Raw genomic sequence first — 23,576 nt, 5'->3', positions numbered from 1 at the left:
TTGACAATTCGGCGAATTTAAAAGATAGATTGCATTGTTTTCGGGGGTCGCGAGCTGCAGTACCCTTAGGCTACCAATACATATCGTCTGCACGACGCAGGAGGGATAGAGCCCATGCAGCAGCGGCTTTTTCGTACGCAAGGGAGTAGTTCTACTAGTAGGTGACTTTGTTGATTTCTAATAGTTGCATACATTTGTGACTAGTTAGTACCAAATGCTGTATCTAGCAGCATGATTTATATGTGAGTACATGTGCCTCAGTGGCAGTGATGGTGGCAGTGGCAGTTTCAGCACTGGCCAGAAAAGCCAGGAATCACTCCGTGATTGAAGTAGGGATCGACCACAATTTTCCTGTTCAAGCTCGCCTGGATAGTTCGGGACAAATCGAAGTGTTCGCACGACAGGGGTCTCCCGCGTCCAGGACCTCGGAACGACTAGCGTTTCTTTCTTTGTAGAGTTAGTTCATGAAGGTTGAATCAGGAAGGTTGTTGGTGTTGAATCCTTGATACTCTCATGATTCGTTATCTGGGACGCGTCAAGCGCGAAGGTACTACTCTGCCTGATGATACTACAGTAGAGGTCAATTAGGTCAGTTGAACCATGTAGAGTATACAGTACATAGTACTGTTCTATGTATGTACTCCGGACTTGGTGCATCAAATTGAGCCGTCCACAAATGCAAAGCCTCTCCGCAGTTGTTGTCGAGGTGGCGCTCAGCCCCGGGTCCCACGTAGGAAATTATAGGATGTGATGGATTCTCCATACGGTAATTTATCTGCAAGGGACCCTTCTGCCGGGATTGATGAATACGGCCCCAATACATCACAATACCGTATTTTATGAGCCACAAAGTACGTTCTCCAGAAGGTACCTGAAATGCTCAACCAGAGAAAAATCCCCAGACGGCACCATGGAAAGATTCTCGGGAGGTGGACTATGGAGAGAGACATTTTCTGAATCTGGAGTATACTCAGCAGTAAATAGTAAACAGTAAACAGTAAATATATAATAGAATACAGTAAGTCTGTGCACATGCACTGATGATTAAAATGAAAGGAGGCAAAAATACACCATAATTTAATCTCACGTTATGATCGCCTGAACGGTGGGCTCAACGAGGACGATCCGGATCCAGATCCCTTTTTTCTTTTCTTTCCTTTTCTTTCTTTTTTTTTTTTATTAATCATTTTTCTGCACTATTTTTTTTTTTTCGGTGATTCTAGTCCAATATTCCATACCTCTTGTTGTTACTCATTTTACTGCCGAGCCCGGGAATCCAATTGCCTTTTACTCCTCCTCTTCCATTCCCCAATTCTCCATTCCCGCAACTTCGTACCCGCAGCGCATTCTTGCCTTTCTCTCTTTTTTACAGTATCTCGACCCGTCACTCATTGAATTTGTCTTCCCTTGCGCTCTTCTTCGCTCTTTTCTTGACTAAAACCATCATATGTTCCGAGACTTGTCGCACCAGTCCCTTTCCAATTGATTGCGCGTCATTGCACTTTGCCCCCAAGTTGATCTATCGACCAACTTCGCCCACCACCCGCTATTGTCTTTGATTGGCGCTCGACCCCTGGACATTCCAGCGACACACGGTACGCGAATAGATCAAATCGCGGGGGGTTATTCATTACGCGCACTTTGCCTTCCCAACTGTTCCAGGAGAGTTCTCTCTTAGATCATTTGCATCGTCTTGTGTTTGACGGTCATGCCGCTCTCTTCGTACTCGAGATAAGAATTTACCCAGTAAGTAGGAAGGAATACCTGTTTTACAGCCAGGGATCTATTCCAAACATTAGTAAACTGACTCGGATTTACTATAAAGCTCTAGTCACTCGGTTTCTTCCAAGTTTCTTTACCCCAATCGCACTCGAGGCTCGCCTCGCCAGCAACCACGTTCTCTTCTTCCTCATTAAACACACGGAAAAGTATTGGATACAGAATGAATCGATTCCGCAAGCACAAGAAGGCGAAGGAGGTGAAGGATGCTTTGGGGGATTTGGAAGGGAATTCACCAAACTCCTCCCCGTTTAGCTTGAAGCCCTCCAAGAAGAAGGAATCCCCGGAACCGACTCCTCAACTAGATTTCACCGCAGTCCTTCCGCCGACAGATGATTTCCGGACTAGTTTGTTGATGCCGAAGCTTTCGGCTCGGTTTAGTATGCTGCGAGAACAAGATGATCCAGAATCCAAAATGGGAAAAGCTAGCGACGACAGTGTGCTCTTTCCCAAGCGTGCTTCTCGACTGAACCTCTTCGGCCATAACCCCAACATGCTCACAGATATTGACGAAGTTTCCTCCAATGATGGGAGTTGCCGACCTTCAATTGCCCTGGGACGAACCGACTCTTATGCCTCCGGTGACCTAGGTTATGGTACAGATGATGATCGTTCTCAGAGCGGTAGCATAATGAGCAGAGCTCGACGAGCAGATGGAAACAATCTGTTTGGCGGCCGCCAGAAGGTGTACCGTATTCCCATTCGCCCTGGAGGAGCACCATCGCCGACCTCTCCCAGTGCAGCTAGCTCAACAGGTGGGATGGGAAAGGCCGTGTACGACCATGATCTGAATCTATCTGCCTTTCAAAAATTAAGACGCAAAGAAAAGGAAGATAAGATGGCTTCGGAGGAAACAGCACGCGACTCGATTTCTCACGAATTTGAAGATGCCAATTCGACTAATTCCTCGGCTAACCGCACGACGTACTCCTCCACGACGTCTGGCCCCATCGCCAACGCTCGTTCATCCACCGCAGCGACCTCAATCGACGAGGGCCAAATTGGTGCATCCCAACCGCAGCCCTATGGCGGAGTGTCTGAAGGATCCCAGGAGGCTCGCCCACCATCCGCCATGTCTACCCCGCGGAATGGCTCTGTTCGAACTCGTCGTCTTTACGGCCAAGGCTTAACACAAGCTGCACAGAACCAGCAGAACTCAACCTTGCATCGTCTCGAAAGCTTGAGTCGTCAGCGCGCTGGAACTCCAGATTCTCTTTCTTTGAATCGTAATTACTCCCGCAGTGCCACCAACCTACGTGATAGGCTGCAGAAGCTTGCTATCGCGGAGCCGACAGTCGCGCCTCAACCTACTAGTCCTCCTTCATCCGCCACTTCGCCAAAGCAAGCCACGATTCCCGACTCACAAACAAAGGAACGAATTTCTCCTACAACTGCTAGCTTTGGCAACGCGCCTCCATTAAGCCCTCCGTCCAGCGAAACTGATGACGGGGCTTTGTTATTGGCTGCGGCATTGAATCCAGAGGACCATGGTAAAGCTACTGCCATGGGTCTCTTCAACAGACCTGCAACAGGGTTTGATGAACAGGCTTTCTCCCGCCGGCAAATGCAGATGCATCAAGGTCGGGCTACCCCTCCACCGCAACGATCTTCGTCCCCTCGTCGGGCTCAGCATGAGCCTGCGGGCCGATCCCGAGGAATGTCCAAGTCGAGCTATAGATCCAGAGCCGAGTCAGCTTCCTCCCACTATAGCAGTGATGTTCACAACGGTATGGACCAGTCTCGGGATGCCTCGCCTTCCCGACCTGGAGTCAGAACCTTCTATGCCAATTCAACTGCAAGCGAGTCTCTAGAGGATGTTGACGATCGTCGTTCACATGAAGTCTCATCTGCCACTTCCCTGGCTACGGAATACGGGCAATCACTGTACAACTCTAACAGCGCATCTAAGCCACCCACACCAAATGGTGAACATCTTGAAACTCTTCCTGAGGTACGATACTCAGATCTCGGAGACCTGAAACCGATCGAGGAAAACGAAATCCCAGAAGCCATTACCCCCAACGTGGAAAAAGATGATGTGCCTCCAAGACCCGACTCGCCAGTACTTCAAGCCGACTTTGGTCTAAAAGGAATAAGCTCTCACCTCCGCCAGGAGAGTGACAAGTCTTCTATTTTCCCTCCACCTTCTCCAGGTCTACCGCAGCACGAAGAGAACATTCAGCAAGACCCCATCCCCAAGGCCACTCCTCCCTTGGTCGACAATAACATCGAGGAAGAGGCCATTCCGTTATCTAAAGAGCAGCCGGAACCATCCAGTCCTCAGACATCTTCTCGGAACTCCTCTGATGCGACTGTCAACCGCTCAAGCGAGGACTCATGCAACAACGAGAGCTATGAGAACAATCCATCATGGAGGGAGGAGCTTGCTTACCACCACCGAAGGGATGGCAGCACCGAAACCCAGAAGGAGCGGGAGGAATTTGCAATTGAGCTTGCTGAGCGGCGCAAGAAGGTTCAAGAAAAGTTACGTAGCGTGGTTGAGGGCGAAAGCCGGCCTAGTAGCCCGACTACCACCGGCCGTTCAACTCCGGACTTGACCCAGCCTAAGGCTGGCAATGCCTTTGCCATTCTCAAACACAAATCAACTAAGCAAGGAATTTCCAGACCTGACCAGAAGAGTCTTTACGGTTACAACAGCTCCTCCACTCCTGCGCTGGTCGAAGAATCTTGGCGCCACGAAGAGCGACCAATTCACTTTAATAATCGCAACGCCAGCTCCCCTCACGTGCCTACCGAAAGGTCTTTCCGATCTCGCATGCCAACAATTAGCCGCAACAGTCATGAGGATTCCCGCGAATCTAGCCGTAGCCGTGGTCCATCCCCACAGCCTGGTTTCCGATCTCAGCGAGACCGCTCGGGCTCCGAGGGCTCAGGTCGCTCCAAAAGCCGCACCCGATACCGTGACCGCGATGATCTGCAGACTGTAGAGGAAGGATCGGTCATTGCCCACGAGAACTTTGTAATACCCGACAACTTTGAGCCTCCCGTGATCCCTGCCTCAACCCCCGGCTCAAGACGTCCTTCGTCGGAGTTCAACGAGCCTGTGATGTATGACCGCTCAGCTTCTGCCGCCTCGGGAAGATACCGCAGTACAAGCCGCTCTGGCACTCCCAGCTTCCACTATGAGCGGCCTTTCCAATTCTCGCAGGCATCTCACCCACCTTCACTCATTGGCGCTACTCCTCGTCCATCTCCTGCTACACCCGCCTATTCAGCCAATGCCACCCCGCCACTGAATGATGCTTCTGCTGAGCAGTCTTCGACAAACATAGCTGCTGCTGCATCCGCCAGCGCCAGCAATAGTCATGCCATGCCGCAGCGTGCTCCCGGTCATGCTATACTCCAGAAGCGCACAGTGAACAAGAAGTTAATTTCGGAGCCGACCTTCGTTTCATCAACCTCCAACGTCCCAACCGTTGGTCTTCCTCCAGGTGGTCTCCCTCAACCCAATGCGGCGCCTCCTCTTCCCCCAATGAACCCACGCCGTCGCCGCGGAACCCAGACTATCCTTGGTGCATTCCGGTCCGACAAGCACGATTCGTCTCGGGCTGCCTCGCCCGCTCCCAGTTTCACCGAAGAGCGCAGTTCTTTCGTGGACGATGAGAGGCGCCCGCCTTCTCGGAACCGCCTTCGCAAAACTTCCAGCGCGGGTGGCAGCTTAAGCGCACGGGCTCGTCAGGAGGCAATGGGCAGTCCTGCTCCTGCAGTCCCTCAATACCCCCCCTCCCGCAGTTCCTGTGGATGGCGGTATGTTCTAACTACGATAACCCTCCAGGTCAAACTTTCTACCTTGTCCTTTTTTCGCCGTTTCTTTGCGTTGTTCTGCCATATAATATGGTCCATTCAGACTTGTGACCTTCCTCTCCCTGAGACATTTCCTTTCTCCATTTCCAGTCTTTTTGTTATCTTCCCACTTTTCACGACCATATACCACCTGGTGCATTTTTGAGCGTCTGTTGTCTACTACTACACCTCTATTTCCCCTTTTTTTTCCATCCTGTTTTGGTTTTTGATAACCCTTGTTTCATTGACTGGTATGTCCAGCATCATCACAGACTCTCACACACTTTTCATCTCCTTTCTCTTTTTTGGACAAATATTTCCGAGCAAGGGTGTAGCCAGGTGTACTTTGTACTTAGATCCACGAAATGGACTATTCTAGTATTATCATTTATGTATATCGCTACCACTTCAAAATTTTTCTGCTTTTTTCCACCGCTAGACCGGTGAATTTCATACCAGAGGAGGGCTGTCTGGTACACTATCCAGTACACCAAATACTTGCGATTTAAACTTTAAATCGTAACCTCGCTGAACGAGCTTCTGGACTAGCCATCGGCTTTGATAGGTCATTCGAAGATATGATATTGAAAAAAATAAGTATCTCGACATGCAAACATCATCAGTAGTGTTCTTCTAGGGAGCCAGGGAAGCGGTTCTTGGTGTATGTATTCTTGCTGCCAAGACAAGTCACAACACGTGACGAAACAAGCCCTGAAAAGTCAATCAACATTAATTGGATGGGACATTGATTCTTCAACGATAATAAGAGGTAATGTATTCATTAAACCTTCATGTTATCCTTGGTAATAAATCAATCGACAAGGTATCTTACAATGTTAATTAAATGTGCATCCAAACGAATGTAAGCCTGAGGAGTTGTGGGAGTCGAATGTTCTTTCCCTTCACGTCGCCTCGCAACTCAAGTTTCTTGAATAACTTCAAATTGGAATCCTAGAAGAGTACTATAAATATTAGACTCAATTTAGTATGGTCTGTTTGTATAAATTTTGTTGCCGCAGTTCATGACTTGACAGTGGTTGCATCTCATTAATCAGAAACTGTTTCTCATCAGACACCCCGGCTCTGTTGTTTTCATGAGTATCTTCCGAGCTTCAAGATTGAGGCTGCTAAAACTTACTTCCTTCCTTCCTCGACTATTAAGCCACACACGTGCCCAAGCAATTGCACCTTCTCTTTTTAAGTCAACAACAACACGACAGAACCGTTCACCCTTCACAACCTTCCACTTCCCTTCTGTTCTCAAACCACTCAGGTGCACCCGTTGAAACTACTCAAAACTGAATTTTTCCTGCTAGATCCAAGTCTTCTTCATCATATCTTGGAATTTTGCATCCAAACATGATCGGGCTACAGGAAAAGCCAAATTTCTCCCGCGTGGTTTCGCGGATTGCTGCTACTGAGAATGCTTCTTTCAGCAAAAAAGGAGCATGGATGGACCTAGTTCCCGATGAATATCGACTTCTTCTTGGCATGCTTGATGAAAACATTCTATCTGATCTCGTTGAGCTTCGCTTGTCAAAGAACCCTGAATCTCTAAGAATGCACCTTCGAAAGCACATCGAAGCCAAGGCACAAGACTACTACCGACTGCGGAGTAAGGAAGTCGAACCCTTTGAGTATGACCAGCATGATGATGCCAACGATGTTGGCTTTGGTTTTGGCTGCAACAACAGCAATGGAACATCTGTCACGACCCCTGATTGGGGATCGGATGTTCATTCGGATCCTCGGACCGATAATGTCGACGACGACCCTCCAAACCTCGCCGTTCCAACCACTGCTACATTGGAAGAATCGAAAGTATCAGGTCGTGTGTGTATCTACGTCTACCATCCTTATACCCACAAATCTATCTCAAGTATACCAGAGAGCCTGGATGCGGAAAAGATTTTTTACAAAGTTACTCCCACGGCGGGTTCGACATTTGAGGGCACTAAGATCGAGGACCACTTAATCACGGATACTGTCGATGTAACAACAAGAAATAAAAAGAAGAAGAAGAAGAAACAGAAGGCAGGTGCCAGGCGCAAGTCTAAACATACGGGGAAGAAGCATGCAGAGAGAAACTCTGGTACCGCCGCCGCCGCCGAAACCGCCATGGGGCATAGCTCATCGCCAAAGAACCCCACTGACAAAGAGAAGTTGACTATCGAGGCGAAAGACATGGTAACGACGAGTGATGTATATTACAATGCTGCGACCTATTTCCCTGACGAACGTAATTTACTTGCACCAATTGTACCTCAAGTTGCTCAAACAATGATGATATCACCCCCTCAGCGATACTCAAGTACTGGGTCCTTGCATATCACTCAATCGCCTGTTCTTCAGGATATCATCAACAGCGTCGAGACTACAGCAATGGAAAATCCTCAGAGTTCAACAAGCCTACAGGGACCGGGTGTGCTTCATATTGATGAAAATGAACAGATGGCATCTGAGCCCCCGTCAAACCCGAGCCACAGCTTCGTTAATATGAGGCAAGACTCCAATCAATTTTTTTCATCTGAGGCAAAGCACCTTATTGATACTCCTGGCGTGGAAAGACAGAAATTTGACGAAGACTTTGTCCTTGAGTCCGTGGGCACTGGCTTGTATAGCCATGATAACCGGTACCAATACCTACACCCAGGAGAGAGGATAGCAGGAGCACTCATTCCTTTTATGCAATGGGACTCTTCATACCCGAATGTAGTGTGTCACACACATTCAATATGTTCTTGGCAACCGGCCTGTAGATTTCACCATCCCAAGCTTGGGTGTGGTTGTTGGATTTGCCCTCTGCCACAGCGGAGCTGTTGCTGTGCCCACAGTCCGGTGAATTGTTTTTACCATGATCTTCTAACCAAAGAAAATTTGCAGTTTTATTTAGGTGAGTCCAAAGACACCATGTTATGTGCGTCTGCCGGGAGTGTTTGGCGAAGACCGTCCACTTTCCGCCAGTGCCACCTTCCTTCCATCCAATCCGTTCCACTTGCCATTACAACTCCTCAAATCCCCCAATCTCCCCAAATATCATGTCCCTTTCTCCAGAATCCTTTCCCAATGTAGTTCCATGAGAATACAATCTTATTTACTCTAAAAGGAGATTCTACTGGCATGTCTGCCATGGAAAGCTCCACTACAGAGAAGGACATCGGCAATCTTCAAACAAAAACTCCTCCGTCGATCCTTCCGCGAAGCTCGCAATCGCCCGCGGTCACATCTTTCGTACCGAATTCCCGGGACTTTTTCAATCCTGTTGGCCCTAAATTCCATGAAATGTCTCGGAAATCCCGTTCGAGCTCCCGTTCGAGCTCTAGGGGCTCTAAGCCCACACTTGGAGGACCATCCATTTCCTCCACTATGGCCAAGGGTCCTAGTTCGGCAGAGACCCCTGATATGTTTCTGAGACGTCAAACTGGTACTGGAATGCAGATTCCCTCAAGTAAACTGTCTGCAACACATTCCGATGGGAACCTCATCTACCAGGACAATTCTGTGAAGTCGTACACGAAGCGCAAGTCATATGCCCAGATCACTCGTTTGGGGCTAGCTGCACCAAAGGCCAGTGCCCACATGGATCCTCCAATAATTCCACCGAGAGAATATTTTGACGCCAAAAAGATAGTCGAGTCCTCGCCTGCCACATCGCTTCCCCGTCACGAACACGATATCGTCCTGGTTGAACATCTGCGGAATCAATTCGGCCAACCAGCATATTCAGATCTTCAAATCCTTGTAGGAACTCAGGACTGCCGGCACCTCCAAGAGGTCTATCAGAATGGAGACTGGGAAGTATTCTACACTCACATGGCAGTTCTCGACGCAAGCCCATTCATGCGTCAGGTGCTGGAGGCAAGATGCTACCGTAACGATGATGGTTTGAATTATATCCATGCTATCGTCGGCTCGTCCTTCAACCATATTCAGGCTTTCAGCATGGCTCTGCATTACTTGTACTCCATGCCCTTGGTCAAGGACGAGAACCTTCGGAATATAGTACTGGCCAGCACCCCAGATATACCGAGCTACGTGTCAAGTGTGCAGCCCTATCTGCCGGAGAGATCCATGGCATGTTTTGCATTGTGCTATGCGTCATCCGGTCTCTTCCTAGATATACCCAAGATTGTGGAAAGGGGGATGGAACTTGCAATTGGTCTCCTGGAATGGAGTACGGTCGAGGTTCTTCTGCATTTCGGCATGAGAACCTCCAGTTTTCTGATCACTTGTCCGGAGGTACATAACGGGTCGATTGCCGACGAAGCCCTCCGTGGTCACGATCCCCAACACTCATGGCCCAGAAAAGTGAGCCTCGCCCATATCAACGAGTTTGAGGATAGATGGGCTACAGCCACACTCAATGTGGCCTTAGAGTTCATTGCCAACGGAATCACCGCCGATTTTGTTGTATACGACCGAGCTCAGGCGGAGATAGTTTCTCCTCGTATTTCCCATCCTCTGTGGACCTTGCCGCACTCCCAATGTTCGGACCCAACATTGGAGAGATTTCGCTTCGGAGGCATGCCCTCCTTTGCTGATACTGCCCCGACAAGCAAGGCCGTGTTAGTCGCCTCTGCAATGCTCTTAACGCTTCCATTCGAAGTGTTGACGAAGCTGCTCGATATTTTGAAGCAGCGAGGGGTCGCGCGCGTCGGTCTGATCATGGAGGTCGTTCGGCTTCGAGAGGAGCGCCGCGTACGCGCGGTACACAGGTACCACAGCCACGTCTGGCCCCCTGGTCACCTTCGGGAGTCAGACTTAGAAGTACTCGCATACCGCGAGATGGTCACCATCGATGACAGAAGGCTTGGCCCAGATGTAACAATCCTAGAGCTATCGCTTCTACGCCAATGGGTGGGCTTAAAGCTTCCTCAGATGGAGGCCCTCAAGCGGACGAGGAAGAGGAAGGATATTAGACGTGGGGGAAAGAGATGGGAGAGAGAACTGAGGGACAAATTGTATTAGCTTTGTATATTCGAAATTGCACAGATTTCTTTTTCCAATCATCTGATACTTTCTATTTAAGTTTTCATTATATCTTTTCAATGATCCATAAGACTCAAGGTGTTTTCCACTTGATATCTTATCCCTCCATTTTTCTCATATTTCATCTCAAACTCTGAACTGACTGAAGGATGAAGGGTGAGGTGAAACTCGGGCTATTCCTAAATGAGCGCGCACTCACTCTTATTTGAGCTATACGTGTCTTCAACTTTTATTTTGACTGTTTCTTTTGTTAAATTCGCGAAGTTTTCTATTTTTCATGAGAGAAATGAGATCGCAGTCTTGCGGTTGAGAATGTGCACTGGACAGTGTCCATGGGAACATCCGCGTGGACACTCTATATGACTTCAACTATGAATTGGCAAAGTTCGAACTGTACTCTCATATAGTATAGTTTCCCATAGTAACACTATGGCTTGAATGAAGCCACTACTTTCGAAAAGAGCGTTCATTCTTTCATACAAGAGCCAGTTCATAATCGGGATTCCACAAGGTAATCTTGCCATCCTCAGTCACTAAAAACCTCGTCCACATGTTCAGCATATACGGCATTTCCAGAGGCAGCCACTTTGGCATTCCTTTGAATTTCTTCATCCTCATGATAAATGTACTGAGTCGGTCGCTTCGTGGAAATGGCATCTGCGTCCCTTGCCACTATGAGAGGGGGATTAGATCGGTAATACGCATCCATATCTTCCAGAGCTCGATGCGCTAGTAGTCTAAGTCAGCGTGTATAAAATAATATAGAGTCTCGATAGATAGCTTACCAGTCTCAGGATATAAGAAGTAAATTACTGGTAGAAAAACTGCATTGAGAACAGTCCACACAATCCAGAACTTCCATCCGATACTTTGAATGCCAATCGGCGTGATCTCAACAATGGCAAAGTTGGTGATCCTGTAGAGCATATATTTCCAATCAGTATTAAATCACGCTTGAGACCCCGTTAAGGGCATACCAATTAGTCGCTGTTGAAACTGCTGCGCCTTTCGTTCTCATGGGAAGCGAGTTGATCTCGGTTGGATAGAGCCACGGTACCCCCAGCATTCCCATTCCAAAGGCTATATGAAAGAGAAAGAAGAAGGCAACAGAAACAGTCGCATAAACTGTATCTCTTTCAGCGAGAGCGAGTAGAATAGTAATAACCAAAAAGGAGATGAGCTGGCCTGAGCCCGACATCATCATTAATCCCCGCCGGCCAACCTTTTCAACCACCGCGGCGGCAGCGCACGAGAATATGAAATATGAGGTTGCATTGCAGGCTGTTAATAGTCGAGCCATGCTATCAGAGAGCCCAACCGAGTTCATCAAAACGAAGGGAAGATAGTAACTCATGATATTGATACCTTAAGATCCCATAGAGGTTAGTGAACATACCCAAGGAATTCCATCATAGAGGCGTAAATGTGACCTACCTTGAAATTGTTGCATGGCCTGTGTCCCTGCTCCCAAAAGCAACCTGCGTAGCGTCTTTGTGTTATCGCTTTTGTTTCGGCGTAGTAGATCACGCCATGGAACGGCGTTATCCAGCTCATATGTGATACTGAATTTGATCTCATCGCGCTGGGTTAAAATAAGAGGGTCATCAGCGGAGGTGGCCTCGACGCAAGCAAGAACCTCCATCGCCTCGTCCTCTCGGGATTGCGTCATAAGCCACCTTGGTCTTGTCAGAACAGTATTCAGCACGTCGATAATGACATGAAATAGCATACCTAGGAGATTCTGGAAGCCAGGGAATCGTAGTGAGCAGGATGGCGATGAAAATCAGTTGCAGGGAGATCGGTAACCGCCAGGCAATAGCACCCTCATGGAACGAAAGACCGTAATTAATCCAGTTGACTATACAGTATCCCCCAACGTTCAACCCAAGGTCCAATATAACAAGTTTCCCTCTCCATTTAGCTTGGGCAGTTTCCGTCTGCCAGATGGGTGCCGTTGCCGTGTTGATTCCATTTCCCAGACTAGACGATGAATCAGTACTGTACGCTTGGCTGATAGCTCGCTGAACTTCAATTTCCTCACCCGAGTATGATCCTGCCAATAAACATCTGCGCGAGGCTATAAGATGATGCTTGGAGGATGGTTCCGATTGCCATGATGACGGTGCCCAAAAGGATGGATTTCTTGCGACCTAGTCGCTCGCCAACGGTGAAGGCTAGGATAGCTCCAAAGAAACAGCCAACGTCATAGATGGCAGCAACCGTGGAGAGGACTTTGGTTTTTGATGGGCCTTCTAGATCGTGGACTTTGAGAAAGTCAGGGGTTACCACCACGCCACCTATACAGAATGAATCTTTTAGCGTTGAACTGGGTTGTGTGAGGGTACTAGTATGACGAACTGAAGACACCCTGATCATAGCCAAAAAGCATCATATCAGTGGCACAGGCGACCTATTCAGCGCTCTGGTTAGTATAGGCCACAGGCTTTAAGGGGTATATGGCGGAGTAGCGTACCGTTAGCCAAAAGGTGAGCCATCCTCCTGTGAGCCCGAGGTAGGGCGCCTTGGTGAACGGCATTTCACTTCTGAGAAAGGGAATATATTGGTAGAAAGTGGACCTGAGTACTCTACAAGAAGATACCAGAAGGAAACCAGAAGAAGTAGGAAGGAGTTTTCTGAACTCCTGACTTTATAGCTTTTGACAGAGCGTGCCGAAGCAGATTGGGGAAAGTGGTACGTCAGGAATCAGACGAAAAAGGAACAGTACGGTCCGACCCCAGACGGTCCAAGATGAAGACGATTTGCGGGGCTCCAAGGTTATTTTTTAATTTTTTTAACAGGGACAAATAACTGATTCGGAGAACGTGAACTGGGGATTGTCCGATGCATACCTGCCGACGCCCCGTTTGAATACACAATGCTAGCATTGCCGACGACATGTCTTCGTAGCATTCCAGAATAGGGCCAGACCCCATTGTCTGCTAGACTGTACTACCTCATGATTTCATCTCATTCCCTCAAATGAATCACAGGAAATCTCCTAGATCTCGCTATCGTTCTATCTGCTCGGCAGTACAATAATTAAACGAGGATTGGCGAGTATAGTAGACGGAGAACGGCGCTAGTATCAGATATGGTTTAGCGTATTCACTTTCAACCAATCATCGAGTCGGCTGGGCCGGGGAAATGTCGCCGATCGGGAGTATGTTTCGCGGAGTCCTTTTGCCCAAAACAGCGAGGATCAGGTTAGTATCACCCGCCGGCGGATAAAATGTGGGGGATGACAGGTGTGGCTGGTTGGTTCGGTGAGGCATTATTGTTGAATTTGCAATACTAAATACCGAGGCCAAGTTTCCTCCCAGGGCAAAGCCTTTGCAGTGGACGAAGCGAGAAATCTCGTAAAGAAAATTGAATCCCGTAGACCTAAGACTGTAAACCCACCCCCCGTTCTGCTGGCCGTAACCGTCAAGAGCCCCCCCCCATGAAAGACCAGCCTTTCTAGCACAGCTTTGTCTCGAGAATCTCCAATAACAATGAATCACGAAGAGATCCTGCGATTTCCCGGGATGCCATTACGTCCCGATCACGGTCCGACCGAGCTCCCGAACGGCAAGAGACAATGGAGACGAAACAGGGTTGCTTGTGATGCATGTCACGCTAGACGAGTGCGATGCGATATGATATTCTCAGACCCTTGTACACGTTGTCGAAAGAAGGGCATCGACTGCTCTATACAACGAAGATTGCGAAAACGTGGGCGACGTGGGAAATTGCAGCAGGTCAACGCGAAACGAGCACACGATACCGCTACCGAGCAAAATATTCCAGACCTCCAGGAGGAGCCTGAGCAGTCAGCGAGCCTAAAGAGTGCCATAGATGAAGCATGGTCGATATCATCCTTAGGGGATACCACTGTTGCCTCAGATCAGTTCGAGCAACTAAACTCGCCAGCTACTAGTGCCGTACCAGTAGGCGAATGGGTAGATTTGGACATGAGAGGTTCCTGTACAAGGATGAAAAATAGCTCCGATATTCTGGAGGAATTGGGTATGGGGCTCACAGAAGATTGGGACTCAACAGCCTGTCTTTTTGATGATATAATTGACCTGAACGCCGAGGATGACATGGAGTTCCCGCCATTATTAGAGATGTGGTCTGCAGATGAGATGGCATCTGATACGACAGACCAGATTTGCTCTTCAATATCGTCCATACAAGAAGGTGCTTCGCCTTCTGTGCTCTTGAGTCCGACATCTCCAAATATTGATAGCATATCTGATGTTGAATGCGATGATACGCTGTTTAGAAACCTGCTCAATACTTATTTGTTAAGTGAGCATTTGTTGATGTCCTGGTTCCCTATGATGATGAGTTAATTTGAATTATGTCAGAGTTTTTCAATACAAAGGGAGAGAATGAGAAGGCCTCCACATTTGTCTGAGCGGGTCATACCAGTCGACCAGTGTTCTTACAAGAAAGAAATGTTCGATCTATGGATGGGGCCCAAATAATTGCGTGGATGTTTTCATTATGTTTCATAACACTGCAGTGGATATACTGCATATCACCCAAAATCTCTAAACAATGAGCTATTTACATCCTTCGTGTCTATCATGTCATAAAATAACCATACCCTTAGGCCCAGCCGATATTTTCACGTCTATGTACGTAGTCCTCTTTATTAGAAACCTCAAAGTTGTGCCCGGGCTAGTCAAACCTTGTCGGGGAATCCAAAGTTGACACCGAAGGGAGGGAAGACAAAACGTTGGAGCTTCTTGTTGGCAGTCAAATCGTCGGAGTACTTCTTGATAGTAGCCATATCCTCGGCGTCCAGGTGGACGAGATCATTGCGGTTCGCCTCGATGCGAGCGGGGGTGACGGACTTGGCGAGGACAGAGGAGCCACGGGCGACTAATTTTCTAGTTAGTGATGTTTTCAATAAAGTAGAAAATGCCCTGATAATTAACTTACTGTGCCAACTTAGGAGAACAGTGGCAGGAGTGACGCCACGCTTCTGGGCAACTTCAACAATAGGCGCAGCAGTGAAAAGAGGGCTGCCGGTGCTACCTAGGGGACTGTACGCAGTAATGTGGATACCCTTCTTATTGCAGAAATCAACGATCTCTTGCTGGGGCAGCGAAGGGTGGTTCTCGATCTGGTTGGCGGCGGGGGTAATGATTGCCTGGGGCAAAAGCTCCTCCAGATATTGGACACTGTAGTTGGAGACACCAATGGCCTTGACCTTTCCGGTGGCCACTAACTTTTCCATGCTCTTCCAGGTGGTAACATGACTGTGGCTGTGAACGATGTCACGGCTTCCATCAGCTAGCTTAGGGAAGATGTTGTGGTTACCTGGTTTTTGGATGTTAGATATGAACTGGGGCTAGATTAAACCGCAAGCTGGGAGTACTGTAAGTTCCTTACCCTTAGAGTTCATAGCCAGAGGCCAATGCATCAGGTAGAGGTCCAGATAGTCTAGACCAAGGTTCTTCAAGCTGGTCTGAAGACCCTCCTCAACACGGTCATGGAAAGAGCACCAGAGCTTAGTAGTAACGAAGAGGTCCTCGCGCTTGACAATGCCAGCATCAATGGCCTCCTTGATGCCCTGACCGACCTCGTGCTCATTTCCGTAGCAGAGGGCAGTGTCGATGTGACGATATCCAGACTTGATAGCGTGCTGGACAGCGTTGGCGACCTCACCAGGGCCAGATTGCCATGTTCCCAAACCAAGGGCAGGGATCTCAGCGCCGGTGTTGAGCTTAAAACGGACGTCTGCAGCAGCCATTGTGTAAGATTTTATTGTGATATAATAAAGAAGTTCGATTGAGACTTTGAGATTATGAAGAGAAAGAAAGAAAGAAAGGAAGAAAGAAAGAAAGAGAGAAAGAGAGAAATGTTGGAGACGGAAGTGAAGAAGACTCGCTCTTTCGATGTAAAGTTAAGCCGAATCTCCCCCGCGTGTGGGGGGGGGGGGTTTGCCCCGCCATTTTTCCCCCTTTGGAATTCTCCATCAATCACAATCGCATTGAGCCCATCCAGATTCCATTTCTTTCGATCTGGTTGATATGTATATACATATTTCCTTATCTATGAAGGTATTCCTGAGATGATACATTTTACTCTCTTCTCACTTGGGACATCAGGAGATATCCTTCCTCCTACTGAGTCCCCTCATGATGTTGGGTCCCCGCATCGGATGAGAGTAAACATCGGCAACGGGACCTTTATTGTCCCTCGATTCGGAAATGCTTCGGCGAGGATGGCCAGGAACCGGGAACTGGAAAGGAAAAGAAAAGAAGTGAAGTTTGAAATCAGCCAGCCAACGAAGAGAAAAGGGTCAGCCGGAAACCAGAATCCTCGTGGGGTCAAAGAGAGACACTCTCACGCCGCCTGACATCACATTCCCCCACGAATCCACTGGGCATCCACATTTCTTGATCCAATCAGATCTCTCATGTCTACAAGTCTATCTAAGCACGGATTCTGGAATCCGTGATCGTGGCTCCATGATGCTTGTTCTTCCTAGCCATCGCTGCAAATCATAGGGTAATATTCCCCGGACTTTGACTGTTCTGTCGGAAATATGGATGCGATTGACCATTCTCTATAAAAATGGATCTACTCCAGGGTCATCTCGATTCTTTCATCATCTAGACTTACACTAGTGAGGAATCTGATCATTATCAAAACAGAGACTTGCTATCGATAATTTCAGTTTTTTTTTATTCTTATTTATTTATTTATTTTTTTTTTGCTACTCGATCTTGCAAATCATCCCATTTCATCTTCTGCCCAACCCAATTTTCCTGGTTCAGAACAATCAAAATGGCACCTGTCGCCCTTGAGAATGCCCCTGCCCCCGTTATCCCTAACAAGATGCGGGATGGCCAGGCTTTGGAGGAGACCTCAGACGCCATCGACGAGGTTAATGTCATGAAGGCCAACATGAGGAAAGAGGCCGAAGAGAGAGGTCTGTACGACGAGTCTGAATTCGATAAGGAGAAGGACAAGACCAACTTTCGCCAGTATGAGGATGCCTGCGACCGCGTCAAGAACTTCTACAAGGAGCAACATACCAAGCAAACCGTTGCCTACAACTTGAAGGCCCGCCATGATTTCCACAGCAAGACCCGCGCCGAGATGACCGTTTGGGAGGCGATGGAGAAGCTGAACACACTCATCGACGAGTCAGACCCTGATACCAGTCTTTCCCAGATTGAACACTTGCTCCAATCCGCCGAGGCAATCCGTCGCGATGGCAAGCCCCGCTGGATGCAACTGTGTGGACTTATTCACGATCTGGGCAAACTGCTTTTCTTCTACGACGCTCAGGGACAGTGGGATGTGGTTGGAGATACTTTCCCTGTTGGTATCGGATTCGACGAGCGCATCATCTACGGCCGTGAATCCTTCAAGGACAACGAGGACTTCAACCACCCCGTTTACGACACCAAGTACGGTATCTACAGTCCTGGCTGCGGTCTCGACAAAGTTATGCTCTCGTGGGGCCACGACGAGTACCTCTACCACATCGCAAAGGAGCAGTCTACCCTTCCTGACGAAGCCCTTGCCATGATCCGTTACCACTCTTTCTACCCCTGGCACAGCGCCGGCGCCTATCACGAGCTGATGGATGATCATGACAAGGAGATGCTCCGAGCCGTCAAGGCTTTCAACCCTTATGACTTGTACAGCAAGAGTGATGGCATTCCCAGTGCCGAGGAACTCAAGCCTTACTACTTGGAGCTGATTGACGAGTACTTCCCCAACAAGGTTGTCCGGTGGTAAATCCGAGGTTCGAAAGTGCAAATAGAGATTCCCTGGCATTCACATTTTCACTTCTTAGCTACGATATTTTGAGATTCCCATATTTTGTCTTTACCTCTATCTTCATGAAGCGTTCGAAAACATCTTAACGATAACAAATGCATGATCACAGTCCTCAAAAGGACAGGTTCCACATACGATTACTTCCACCTTTTCCTTACTACGTATTATACGTAGATCATTACTATACTACTGAGATGGATTTTTGAGACCAACCAGCTTATAGATGAAGAATTAAGGCTATTTAATAGCAACAAAAGAGGGAGATTTCAAACGCCGACAAGGCCCTTCCATCCATGATGATCACTCGGCATTTGCAACTACACTGCTAGTCCTATCCATGCGTAGTACCACATACGCATCATTAGTATCTATGAGGACAGACGAATATTTTGTCTATCAAATACTCACAACACAACTGGGCAGACACTTAGTACAGTCATTCTCGAAATCGGCTTGACCAGTACACACTGAGATTTTCATTCTCAGCCCCACCGCCAAGGCCTTAGCGCAGATCGTTTATCGAGCAGACTATCTTAAGTTGAGGGCTACTGTAAGTTGCAAATTCCACAGTACACTGACCCTTTAAGGTTTATCGCCTATGAATACCAGTAAATCAATGTGAATTTGAAGAAATGAGTAGATTGTTCTATAAAAGGGTTGGACGGGTACGCAGGCAGTGGGGCTATTCAATGACATCATACTAAGAGAGATGTAGTGAAAGACTGACCACGATGACGTTATATTATCAACCGCCATATAAATATCGCGTCGAAGACACGAAGTTCACAATAAATTTAGCAGAAGATGGGGAGTATTATAAGAAGACACTTCTTCACCAAAGCCTGGTCCAGACTGTATTCATTACACCAAGGACAAATATTATATTCCACGATGCACACAGCAAAATTTGTGAATGACAATATCACCGTATCGAACGACTCCGATGTGAAGTTAACACTCTACAATGAGAAAGATACCGATGACCCTTTAACTTTACTTTGCCCTGGAGAGACTAAAAAAAGATTCACTGGAAGAATTGTTACTATTGAACCCTATCAGACCTATTCTACTAGGTCCTGGCAGCTTTCAGAGGATATGGAATTCGATGCTGATAAGGAGGTTACGGTGACTGATCAAAGTGAGCAGTTTATAACTATAAAATAATGAGTGACTACTAATAGCTAAAATAAGCGATCGAACAAGGAAACAAGGTGGTGAGGTTTAGTTGAGGAAGGAAGTATATCTAATAAAATCTGTTATCGACTTCAGCTATATTGCGTTTTACGCATCGGCTTTACTACTACTCTCTTTCTCGAGCCCACTGCGAAGACCTGAGCATATTCGTTTATTGAGTAGAGCATATTTAGTTTGAGGGCCGCCGTAAATAGCGACTTAGATAGCACAGTGATTCGTGGCCCAGGAACAAGTCTCGAGTGTGTACTGGTCAAGCCGATTTCGAGAATGACTGTCGTCACGCTCCCGATGTATTCCTAGTAGAAACCTTCAAGGTAATCATCTTTTTTCACAAAGCCTGCACTACTCATATTAATTTCGGAGTAGTCATTATTCTATTTCCATTTCCGTTCATATAGAGACCCGAACTAAAATGTATCGCTAAGCATGCAAATTCTCAAAGACGAGCAGTCTCAATCCGATTACCCTGCTCATCAAACAAGATCTTATTCCCAGTAATCAAAGACTCCTGCAATGCAGCACCAATACGCACAGCCTGGACAGCAGCAGTGAGTTCCAGAGGAAGAGGCTTGTTGTCCAAGACAGCCGCAGTAAACTCATTCGCCTCAGTAACAAAAGCATACTCGAATCGATCCCAATAAGTCTGAGGAATCTCCCGACGAACACCAGTCTCATCGAACAAATTGACATGATTCATCGCAGGTTGAGTATTCACGGCTAATTTACCCTTGGTACCGATGATTTCAGTAGTATCTTCCTGACCTGCCGCCATCATCCGCGAAGCATAGAAATAAGCAATCTTGCCATCATGGAACTCAACCAGTCCAACCGCATTATCGCGATCGTTGTGTTTGCGGAGATCAGGTTCCACGGCTGTGATGCCTACCGCTGAGACAGAGTTGATCTTGCTGTCCGCACCAAAGAACCACAGCGTTAGATCAATATCGTGAATGGAGCAATCGACGAAGATTCCACCGGAGAATTGCGCATATGCGACAAAGAAACCGGATGGATCGAGCTTATCGCATGTTTGGCTGCGGAGTACGGATGGTGCACCGATAGAACCGGCTTGCATTTTGGAATAAGCGTCACGGTAAGATTTGTCGAAGCGACGAGAGAATCCACACATGACTTTCAGATTTGGTTTCTTGGATGCGGCATCGACGACGGATTGGGACTATATACAGAGAATAAAGTATATGAGTGGTATGTTCCATAATTTACCACATAATCACTGCAAAGGAGTTTAGTTATAAGGATGTTAAACTTACCACCTCCACACTTGTTGATAATGGCTTCTCACAGAGAACATGCTTGTCTGCTTCAATTGCCTTAATTGCCTGCTCGGCGTGAACAGCGGTGGCCGATGCAACCACAACAGCCTCAAGACCCTCATGCTTGAGCATATCATCATAATTCTCATAGATTTTCACTCCAAATGGGACCAGGTGTGTCTTTGCCCATTCGAGTTCCGCAGGATCAGGCGAGCTAGCAGCAACGAGTTCTGCGCGAGGAGTACGCTCTAAGAAATTCAAGGCATGACGCTTGCCCATGCGACCGAGACCGGCACAGCCAATTTTCATTCTGCGGGCGGACATTTTTTTTTGAAACAATTGAATATATGTAGAATAGATTGTGATGTTGTTCAGCTCGTTTATAATATCAGAACAAGACAAAGAGAAAAAAAAAAAAAGTAGAAGTAACCCCAGGCCCTTTAAATTCCAAGAAGTATCGGCGAATGCGGAGGTGTGGAGTTTGCGTGGAGATTCGCGGAGGTCGTTCTCCGAAGAAGAAAGAGAGTGGTTTTTGTGGGGTCGGAAAGTGACTTCCACTCTTACGCGGTATTCATTTTATACAGTATGGAGTACACTTCAAGGTATTCAAAATCCGAACTTCAGGGGAATTTCCTTTATCCATGGGGAGTGTTCATGGGTTCTCTGCTTTCTTTGACTCTCGTCTCGCTGCTCGTCGCTTCTCGTGAATCTCAGGATCGACAAATCCATCACCTCGCATCCACGCTAGTCCCTTACGCAGACCGCTACCTTGAACAGCTGACGGATTGGCCTCGAGAATGCAGCCCATCACTGCCCACGAGATCACTATAATCCACAGATCTCCACCACGACGACCCTTCCATAAGCCACGCTTTACACCGGTCTTCCAGGCGGAATCCACCGCAGCCCGGAAGAAGTAGAGGAAGACGCTGCGGTTGCTGCTGAGGAACATAAAGGGCAATCCACCCAAAGCACCACTAAGGAAAAATCGCTTGGTCGACAAAGTTGACCGAGGCAAATTGTTATTCAGCAGACAGACGCTGCCCCAGGTGGAGCCGATAGCAGCCGATAGAACAGCTGTCATCGTGATGATCCGCTTCGAGATAGAGTCAATAGATGTGACTGGTTGAGCAATAATACTCTTGATCTTGGGGATGCTCAGTGCCAGTGTCACTCCTGTGAGGAATCGCGCGAGAATGGGCACGGAAAGTAGAATGTGATGCAAAAAGGCGGTACTGCAGCTCGGTACTCCTGGGTGAAGCAGTGCACAAGAGAGCTGCGTGATGGACGGATGCGCCGGTCCTGTGATGGGGGAAATGGCTGACACTGAGGACGGTAGGGTATTAGGGTCGCCTGGGTGTAAGATAGGAGAGACAAACGCCCTATATCATATTAGTGTTCAGAACTTCAAAAAAAGAACGAGGTCATATTTACGGCCAGCGAAGATTGGCGATAGATGCCAAAGAGTCCACGATCTGTTCCTTCTCCGGCCAAGCAACGTCAGCTGGAAGCGACTCTGGTCGACCGGGTATATAGCTAGGTGAAAGCTTCATAATAACATTGCCGAACCACTATTGTAAAAGTAAGACGTTGTCCAAAAAAACATGATCATCAGGCTGGAGGGGAGAAGACAAGCAACTTACGTTGGGCGTCGTCTCGCGATCAAATATAAAGGCATGGAAAAGCTGGGCGCATGAAACTGGCATCAGCAGCCAGCTGCCGAACCACCATGGGCGATTATCAAGTAGACCCTTGGAGTCTGCTGTGTTGAATAAGAATTCCAGACTCCGCATACTCAAGTAGATAGCCCCCAGTCAATCGAAGTTGTTCTTGTGGCATGATACCCACAGCAAGACCCGCCAGACTTGCGCCGACAGCCGGGGCAAAGCGCGACGTGAGCGCACGCGAAACTCGTGGGTTTCGCGTTCGGAAGGGCTCTGCATCATCAGTCCGTAGGTTCGCACGAAGTCGGACTAGAAATCTGTATAGCAGACGATGGAGTAGAAGTAGAAGGGAAAGTGAAAAGGAGAGACGGAGGGTTGGTGACCGGCGAAGTGCGGTACGGGGTTTCTTCCTGGCCGGTCGCAAGTCCGCGTCAGTCATGAATTCAAAAAAGAGAAGCGGTCTTGATTTATGAATGGCCTTACTCGGCTGTGCCACCTCGAATCCGAGTTATCACGATTTCAATCACCTTCAAGACAAGACCGGATCCCACAAAGAGACGCAACGAGGCGCGCAGAGCTGCCTCGCTGTGTCGGTTCTTTGACTGGGCCATCACATCGAAGCTGGAAGGAGATGGAAGTTTCCCTTGGATACCGGGCGCACGTTTGACTGCGATCGCGTGGAGTGCTCGGTACTCTTTGGCGCTCAACGAGATGCGCAGAGCATTTCGGAGGATGGGGTGCAAGGCTGGCGCCTTGCCAGTACCATCCCCATGGGGTGCTGGGGTGGCCTCTGAGGTTGACATTTCTGATTTCAACTTAGGTGCGACGTAATAGAACTAGTCAGCTACCCATCGTGGAGTTCAGACGTGAAAAGGTGTATGATGACGGAGAAGGGGGGAAGTGGAAGAGAAGAGGAGGTCTCCACTCGAGATCGACCGAGGTCGGATTTTCAGCCGGTAAAAGTCAAACAGCAGTTAGTACAGCGTGGGGGGGGAAAAAAGGTGATGGGAGAAGAAAGTAAAAATCAATTATATGTATTTGCTAGCTCAAATTGTTTGGGCACTTCTTTTTCATTATGTTTCCA

The 23,576-nt window shown here is 47.9% G+C and overlaps 10 protein-coding genes across 10 annotated transcripts; 6 read left to right on the top strand and 4 right to left on the bottom strand.

Annotated features, from left to right (window-relative positions):
* Positions 1-1,942: 1,942 nt before the first annotated feature.
* N7469_001231 (uncharacterized protein) lies at positions 1,943-5,633 on the top strand (the record flags this gene model as incomplete). Its single annotated transcript, XM_056640151.1, has 2 exons — positions 1,943-5,547; positions 5,576-5,633. The coding sequence occupies 2 exons, from the start codon at positions 1,943-1,945 to the stop codon at positions 5,631-5,633; spliced, it is 3,663 nt and encodes a 1,220-aa protein (XP_056505908.1).
* Positions 5,634-6,942: 1,309 nt separating this feature from the next.
* On the top strand, positions 6,943-8,425 carry N7469_001230 (uncharacterized protein; the record flags this gene model as incomplete). Its single annotated transcript, XM_056640150.1, has 2 exons — positions 6,943-8,184; positions 8,300-8,425. The coding sequence occupies 2 exons, from the start codon at positions 6,943-6,945 to the stop codon at positions 8,423-8,425; spliced, it is 1,368 nt and encodes a 455-aa protein (XP_056505907.1).
* A 287-nt stretch (positions 8,426-8,712) lies between these two features.
* On the top strand, positions 8,713-10,551 carry N7469_001229 (uncharacterized protein; the record flags this gene model as incomplete). Its single annotated transcript, XM_056640149.1, has 1 exon — positions 8,713-10,551. One exon carries the CDS (start codon positions 8,713-8,715, stop codon positions 10,549-10,551), a length of 1,839 nt encoding a protein of 612 aa, XP_056505906.1.
* A 547-nt stretch (positions 10,552-11,098) lies between these two features.
* N7469_001228 (sugar porter family MFS transporter) lies at positions 11,099-13,108 on the bottom strand (the record flags this gene model as incomplete). The annotated part of the gene is made up of 8 exons (XM_056640148.1): positions 11,099-11,301; positions 11,358-11,488; positions 11,550-11,937; positions 12,007-12,248; positions 12,304-12,552; positions 12,614-12,869; positions 12,931-12,982; positions 13,046-13,108. 8 exons carry the CDS (start codon positions 13,106-13,108, stop codon positions 11,099-11,101), a joined length of 1,584 nt encoding a protein of 527 aa, XP_056505905.1.
* A 955-nt stretch (positions 13,109-14,063) lies between these two features.
* N7469_001227 (Zn(II)2Cys6 transcription factor domain-containing protein) lies at positions 14,064-14,906 on the top strand (the record flags this gene model as incomplete). Its single annotated transcript, XM_056640147.1, has 1 exon — positions 14,064-14,906. One exon carries the CDS (start codon positions 14,064-14,066, stop codon positions 14,904-14,906), a length of 843 nt encoding a protein of 280 aa, XP_056505904.1.
* A 335-nt stretch (positions 14,907-15,241) lies between these two features.
* On the bottom strand, positions 15,242-16,315 carry N7469_001226 (putative glycerol dehydrogenase; the record flags this gene model as incomplete). The annotated part of the gene is made up of 3 exons (XM_056640146.1): positions 15,242-15,441; positions 15,502-15,882; positions 15,955-16,315. The coding sequence occupies 3 exons, from the start codon at positions 16,313-16,315 to the stop codon at positions 15,242-15,244; spliced, it is 942 nt and encodes a 313-aa protein (XP_056505903.1).
* Positions 16,316-17,355: 1,040 nt separating this feature from the next.
* N7469_001225 (inositol oxygenase) lies at positions 17,356-18,318 on the top strand (the record flags this gene model as incomplete). The annotated part of the gene is made up of 1 exon (XM_056640145.1): positions 17,356-18,318. One exon carries the CDS (start codon positions 17,356-17,358, stop codon positions 18,316-18,318), a length of 963 nt encoding a protein of 320 aa, XP_056505902.1.
* An 846-nt stretch (positions 18,319-19,164) lies between these two features.
* N7469_001224 (uncharacterized protein) lies at positions 19,165-19,590 on the top strand (the record flags this gene model as incomplete). Its single annotated transcript, XM_056640144.1, has 2 exons — positions 19,165-19,505; positions 19,552-19,590. The coding sequence occupies 2 exons, from the start codon at positions 19,165-19,167 to the stop codon at positions 19,583-19,585; spliced, it is 375 nt and encodes a 124-aa protein (XP_056505901.1). The 3' UTR covers positions 19,586-19,590.
* Positions 19,591-19,990: 400 nt separating this feature from the next.
* Positions 19,991-21,152, bottom strand: N7469_001223 (putative NAD binding Rossmann fold oxidoreductase; the record flags this gene model as incomplete). Its single annotated transcript, XM_056640143.1, has 2 exons — positions 19,991-20,731; positions 20,826-21,152. 2 exons carry the CDS (start codon positions 21,150-21,152, stop codon positions 19,991-19,993), a joined length of 1,068 nt encoding a protein of 355 aa, XP_056505900.1.
* A 328-nt stretch (positions 21,153-21,480) lies between these two features.
* N7469_001222 (uncharacterized protein) lies at positions 21,481-23,295 on the bottom strand (the record flags this gene model as incomplete). The annotated part of the gene is made up of 5 exons (XM_056640142.1): positions 21,481-22,210; positions 22,263-22,399; positions 22,472-22,544; positions 22,624-22,902; positions 22,976-23,295. 5 exons carry the CDS (start codon positions 23,293-23,295, stop codon positions 21,481-21,483), a joined length of 1,539 nt encoding a protein of 512 aa, XP_056505899.1.
* Between the last annotated feature and the right edge of the window lie 281 nt (positions 23,296-23,576).

This window comes from Penicillium citrinum (assembly GCF_028827155.1).
Source record: "Penicillium citrinum strain IBT 23319 chromosome Unknown utg000001l:1.0-4955037.0:1.0-4956770.0, whole genome shotgun sequence".
NCBI lineage: Eukaryota > Fungi > Ascomycota > Eurotiomycetes > Eurotiales > Aspergillaceae > Penicillium > Penicillium citrinum.
Note: the sequence above shows the minus strand (reverse complement) of the source record. Positions and strands in the feature narration are given on the sequence as shown.